General features: G+C 36.6%; 1 protein-coding gene across 2 annotated transcripts in view; it reads left to right on the top strand.

Annotated features, from left to right (window-relative positions):
* LOC106870527 (BAI1-associated protein 3) overlaps positions 1-7,179 on the top strand; it is a 1,007,871-nt gene that overhangs the window by 966,754 nt on the left and 33,938 nt on the right. For both annotated transcript variants that reach the window (XM_052968680.1, XM_052968681.1), the window contains exons 30-32: positions 1,043-1,159; positions 1,292-1,375; positions 4,143-4,224. In XM_052968680.1, coding sequence (XP_052824640.1) covers positions 1,043-1,159; positions 1,292-1,375; positions 4,143-4,224 — 283 coding nt within the window. The remainder of the gene's footprint in view (positions 1-1,042; positions 1,160-1,291; positions 1,376-4,142; positions 4,225-7,179) is intronic.

The raw sequence follows: 7,179 nt of genomic DNA, 5'->3' as shown, positions 1-7,179 counted from the left end.
CACACACACACACACACACACACACACACACACACACACACACACACACTCATACTGACACACATTTATCAAACAAGTGACGATCGCAATACGCTTATACTTACAGAGAGAGGACACACGCGCTCATGTGTCTGTGTTCGAGTTAGTGTTTGTAAGTGTTTGCGTATGTCTTAATATGTATAATCAGCGGATTTAAATTGTTCACTTCAAATGTCAATAACAACCTCACAGTAAACTTTATCGCTTCATCATTAATTTTCTCACAGTAAACATTCACCTTATGTATTTTCTATCTTCTCTTCGCTGTTGGCCAAGAATATTTTTCTCATTTCTTGTAATAACTTTTAATCAAATAATGGAATTTAAAAGCCATTTTATTTCGGGAATTATGCTGCATGCTTACGAACAGAGAATTTACATGTAATAAGCATGTATGTGGCTGTATGAATGAGTGTTCATATGAATGTATATAAATGTATATACACTTAATGAAGTTACATAGCTGCAAATCTACATACTATCGATTGGACTATTGCAGTTTGTGTGAAGACACAATGCTTAGCAAGTAGCCTGTAGGTCTGGCAAATATAAAGTCATGGGTTTCGAGTCATGTAACCAGCAGCGCGTTGTCTCTTTGAGCAAAGAATATCATTTCACGTTGCCCCAGTTTGATCAGCCTAAAACGAGCTGGAGTCGACTGCTGGTGCAGTTCTCTCTGCTTCCAGCTATTGCATCCTAGATTTTCTGCTGGATGGGTTTCGGTGAGTGGTTGAGTCTACATTGAGTTACAGACACTCTCTTGTCACCCCCAGCGTAAAAAAAATGTAATTAACCCACGATTTGTCCTTTGGAATGACATCATAGTTCAGAAATTAAAATGCAAAATAAGTTAATAAATATGCTCCATTATATTAGTTATTCTCCGTACCAAAAGGTGAAAGGAAGAAACCTAATAAAGAAAGAAACCTCAAGAAAGCAGCTGCAATAAACGATCATAAATGGCTGTTCTATATATATATATATAAACATATTTCTCTTTCAGAAACACCAAGTTTTCTACCAACGAATGTACGATGCTTTAACTCTACTTTTAGAGTTTTTCTACGCGAACAACAAAGGTCTCAGTATGGATACAATGTTAACAGATAAACAATTCCAGGTTTGTATATCTTCTCACTGGATGTGTTTATTTTATCGTTGACGTTCTTGTCGCCATTGTAGTCGCTGATTTCATTTGTGATGTTGCTGCTCTTGTATCAATAAAACACCGTACGTTCCCTTTATGCTGTAGGACCTACGAGAACAACTGGCTCTCCATAAAGAAGACACAAGAGATTTGATAGAACAGTTTTACCAAGAGAAATTAGATGAACAGGTAAACTATACAAGACTTCTATTACTTACTCAACATTTGTGTGATTAACTTTTATTTATCTTTCTTTTACTTGTTTCAGTCATTAGACTGTGCCCATGCTGAGGTACCGCCTTGAAATTTTAGTTGAATGAAACGACTTCAGTACTTGCTTTTTTTAAGCTTGGTACTTATTCTATCTCTCTCTGTTGCCGAACCACTATGTTACGGGGTCGTAAACAAACCAACACTGGTTGTCAAGTGGTAGTGACACACGCACAGATACACACACACACACACACACACACGATAGAATTCTTTCACTTCCTGTTTGCCTAATCCACTCAGAAGGCTTTGGTCAACACTCGTCCAAGGTACCACGCTGAACCCGGAACCATGTGATCCTAACATCATCACCAGCAATCTCCGCCTGCGGCAGAATGTGCACTAACATGCGATAGTTGCCTTCATAGTATGAATCTATGTTATTGGACATACCTCGTGTTGGTTTTATCGGCCAAACTCTTCCGTGATGGCTTAAGGTATGCTGGAAGAGGGTTTTAATAGTGGAGCTTTCCTTCTAGATTCACTGCAGCTATGGAGCTCAATCTACCCTTAAAAAATTTATTTAACCCATAGATGGGTACCCTGAAGGGTACTACCGTTCCGGACTAGAATGAACCCAGAAGTTATGGTAATTAAGGAGTGACTCTACGCTCTCCATAGTTCCAGAACTCCTGAACTGGCGCCTCACCACCAGATGCAGCTTAATATTTCTCTCTCCCTCTCAATCAATTATGTCCCACCGTGAGAGGGATCGTGCGGAGAACACTTACTGTCCCTTTCTTCAGAGGAGGAGAACGGCTGAACGAGAGGTTATATCAACTTATAGTAAAGACGGCTAGAACGATAATGGAACCGTCCAAAGGCGGATTGATACGCAGAACACCACTGAACGAAAATAATTCAAACCTTCAAAGAATTTGACTCCTCCACTGGCTTCCATACAACCCAGGCTGAAATTTGTAGCTCATATCTTAAAATAAAAATGTTACATAGTACAAAGTTAGAAACCCAGTGTAATAACTTTCGTTGCTTCTTGGATACAGTACATATCATGATAATAGTAACGTTTTTTGTTATTTCTCCCTTTAAAGATTCTATGGAACTTTGTTGGGTAAAATTTACTATCAAAAAGAAAACAAATATAACTGAAGAATAATATTTGGACAAAAAGAAAAAAAAATAGAAGTCTTTTTCCTTTGTATTATATTTTTTTATGTAAAAACAAACGTGGTTTGACATCTTTTCAGCTAAAATCTTTGCGTGGGCTTGGAAAAGTTTCTCTTCGATTCTGCATGGAAAAAAATAGCAAAATCAGCTTTATTCAAGAAGGGTGTGAGGAAGTTAATAGATTAAATCCTGAATTAAAAGGATTACAGAAATCACTTGTGAATATGTAAGACAACTGGAAGAGACATGTCGTAAATCACATTATATAAATGATGAGCAATATTTAGAAGTATTCTTTGAAATGAAACAATGTGTAAACGACTACATACACACACACACACACACACATACATGTGTGGATGTGTATGCGAGTATTTAGTCATAAGGGTCCGTTTAACGTGTGGGTGTCTGCTTTTAATCATACGCACACGCCAGCATGGTCGAGTGGTACAATTGATGACAATTTTTTTTTGTCAATGAGGTTTACTTAAGATCATCTGTGTTTTCTTTGGAAAATACAGAGAAAATATATATCATAAATGGAGAAGCGGTGACGAGGGAAATTTCTGTAAATAATAATAATTATAAACTTTAAACTTACTATTATTTTTTATTTACAGAATGTACTCTCACACACACACACACACACACATACACACACACTATTATTCTTCTGTGGGAAGATGGAGATGTAACGTCGCCATCACTAGTGATCACTCCAAGCACCATGATGTTGACTGGATGTTTTGTTTTTATCACTCTCAGTACATGTTTTGGGGACACAGCAACCCAACGGTTGTTCTGTGTGTTCACCATCTATCTATTCGTATTGGCGCTTCCGGTGCGAATGGCAAGCAGTACATCATGTCGTTTCCAAATCTCTGGCAGAAAAAATTGTGTCGTATTGTAATCGACAAAATCAAAAAACAAACAATGAGCATGCGCGAAATTAAAAATATAGAATGGCAACAATTTACCCATCGCACCCTGTATGTATGTATATGAAGATATATATATATATATATATTCAAATTAGTTACACATATACATTCACAGAGATGAATTCGCATCTTGGTCCCTGCATTCAGGCGCACGCGAACAAATTTGCAAAGGCTCGCGTATCTGTACATACAAACGCGTAGAGCATGTGAATAAAGTAAAAGACAGATTTTGGTGCATATCAATGGGTAAATATACTGGAGATGAGACGCGCTTGAATCTTTCAGCCTCTAACATATAGTTAGAATGTGTTGCGGTTGACTTTTAGTTGGTAATCATGAATATCAGTTGACTTGTATTTACATATGCATTGCAGATAATCGCCAGTCTAGCGCTGGGGTCAATGTAATCGATTTAACTTCTTCCTCGAAATTGCTGGCCTTGTGCCAATGATAGAAAAAATAATTTGATTTTTAGCATTTTGAAATACTCTTCATTTACATGGATATAGAAGTTGTTGGTGGTATATTTTTTTCTGTACGTAGGCTCCCTTGTTTTAGGGTGGGGTTCTTTGCTATTGCTCTTTTTCACACCATTTTTTTGCTTTCTTTTCCTATAGGACCAAACAGAAACTAGTCCTTACGGTATATTAAACATCCGGGTTTTTTACAAATATGAAGTCCAGACGTTATTAGTGGAAGGTAAAAAAAATATTTTTGTTATCTCTTATGACATTTCGATGATTTCTTTTCCATAAACTATATAAATGTCATTGCTTTGCCAAACTGTCACATAAAACATGTTCCAGTAAAACAGATAAGCTTACATATAAACTTGATATTTCTCACAGAAACTAAATGTGTTTTTTAAGAATTGCGACCAAGATAGAACTTCCTCTCGCCGAAGATAAAAAGAAACCAATGACAAAAATATGTCCATCTTGTTCTATCCAACAAAAAAAACTTATATGCTGTTGTTGTTGTTGTTGTTGGCTCTCCGTCGCTTACGACGTCGAGGGTTCCAGTTGATCCGATCAATGGAACAGCCTGCTCGTGAAATTAACGTGCAAGTGGCTGATTACTCCACAGACACGTGTACCGTTAACGTAGTTCTTGGGGATATTCAGCGTGACACAGAGTGTGACAAGGCTGACCCTTTGAATTACAGGCACAACAGAAACTCAGGAAGTAAGAGTGAGAGAAAGTTGTGGTGAAAGAGTACAGCAGGGTTCGCCACCATCCCCTGCCGGAGCCTCGTGGAACTTTAGGTGTTTTCGCTCAATAAACACTCACAACGCCCGGTCTGGGAATCGAAACTGCGATCCTATGACCGCGAGTCAGCTGCCCTAACCATTGGGCCATTGCGCCTCCACGTATACTGTTGTAGCCCCCCCCCTAGAAATATTAGCCAAATTTCGCTCAGATCGCATTAACTTTCTTAAATACAGAACAACACAGTATAAATTGGCTACTGATGGAATAGAATTGATTACAATTATTCGCTAGCAGACCTGGTCTAAAGCAAAACAGGAAAAAAAACAACCTATCTTGATAGTGTATGCTCTTATGAAATATGTTCTTTTTGTTAACGTAAGAATCAAAATTTTAGGGCTGCTAACGAATCGAATCGAATCAATAGTTAATGATTGAGATCATATCGTCCTTATATGCAGTAAAATGTGCTGTTTACCCAGTTGACTCTACAGGCAACTAATGTGCAGTTTTTGTTAACTACTGTGCAAGGATTAGCATGTTTTATGAAAGAATTAACAAATTTGATATCAGCAGAAGGCTCTCATATGATTCTTCTTGTTATCCAGCTGTCCTTTCTTGAGGGGTGAACTTAATCATTCACGCGGTTTAATGCTATCACTTGGTCATACAATACTTTTAAGTACAGTCCGCTTTATTGCATTCTAACTCGGTCTCGAGTTTGAGAATAACTTCCTCCCTTCCGGTCACATATCTCGGCGGCCGTGAAAATTATTAGGAATGCTGTCTTTCTCCAGAAAGAGAGAAAAGGCTGAGTTCGCGTGGGTTAAAATGCTGACAAAATTTACCACAGCAGACTTGAACACAGAACAATGACTTGTCAAACTACATGCACCGTAGAGGTCTATACTAACTCTAAACAAGTACCATGATACACACACATATACACTTCATTCTAAATATGGCAATAACACCAGACACTGAATGAGTAAACAATCCAAGCAAAGATATCAACAACGAAGATAACAGTAATTCCAAACTCTGAAACAATGAAAACAATATTAGCCAACAATATTAGTGATATGGGGGGAAAAATAACGGCAAAAATATAGATAAATCAGCGACAAGAAATTAAAAATCCGATATATTTATAATCAATATGGCTGTTGTACATGTCGTGAATTAATTTTCTTGAATAAAAACTTGCTAGTAATTTTTACATACATTGTTTCTTCAATGTTCTTTTGAATTGTATACACCTACACTCAAACATAGTAAAAGTTTGTTCCAGAGAACAAAAGATATAGAATTATGTAATAGGACTCATCACAAAGACAGCATGTTACTGCATTTTTAACAGTTTAAAATTTCGTTTTGTTGGGTTTCCATTTTCTTTTATGTTACGACACGTAGTGAGGTCTTGGCTCCTAGCATTGTGTTTGAAATCCTCTAGTTCATAACATTAAATCCAATCGATATTATAACTGTCTATCAACTACTCTTCATACACTGGAACAGAGACAGCGAAAAGAAATTGTCTACTGTCGGCTGCCAAAGTAAATCTCAAAAATGTTCGATTTTATATTGTATTCGAAAATCATCCCTATACTGTTGTTGTAGAGTTTCATCAACTAGTTCTACAGAGATGAATTACTGAAAAATTTCCACTTGGTATAACTACTATCTTCCGTTTAAGAATCCTTCCCTAAAATGATGAAAGCAGTCAGCTGTATTCACAAGAAAAGGTCAAAAAATCTTGTATGGTTGAAATCTGCCCAAGTTAAATATAAAATAGTTTTAAAAGAGTTTTGCTTTTTTATTTATTTTGAAATAGAATGCATACGAAGTTGAATAGAAGTTTGAAAACCGTACAATGCAATTTTAATGAAATTAATTTTGTTTCGTTTTGATTATATTTCGATGTAAAACAGAGTATCTAAAACAATTTTCATCAATTACCCTTCCCTTTTACAAACACTTTTTGACAGCCCCTTCTCTACTACAATTTAACGCCTTCTCATTCCCCATTTTTAATGTACATATGTGTAATACCAATCCGGCCAGCGTAATTTGGTTTTGGGTTCTACTTTGACGTAACTGACAATTTAGCACAGCCCCTCACTATTTAAGCTAACACTTTAAGCATGGGTAATACAGATTCCGTTTTGTTTATTTACTTGTTCACATTTTGGGGTTACTACTGTATTGATGTGATTTAATTCCTTTTTTTTTTTTTTTTTGAATTAATATTTAAATAGGGAAAAATAACATGCATCTATCACCATCTACCGACCGCTTTTAGCCCAATATCCACATAAAATTTTCCACCACTACAGTCCCCAATTCCCCAGAGGGCGATACCATGCGGTCTAAGAAATATAGAGGTAAAGGGTCCTTCTCAAATGATACATTGGAACAGTAGAAAAACATTTGCAATCGTCATTT

The sequence above is a fragment of the Octopus bimaculoides genome, chromosome 6 (genome assembly GCF_001194135.2).
Source record: "Octopus bimaculoides isolate UCB-OBI-ISO-001 chromosome 6, ASM119413v2, whole genome shotgun sequence".
Classification (NCBI taxonomy): Eukaryota; Metazoa; Mollusca; class Cephalopoda; order Octopoda; family Octopodidae; genus Octopus; species Octopus bimaculoides.
Note: the sequence above shows the minus strand (reverse complement) of the source record. Positions and strands in the feature narration are given on the sequence as shown.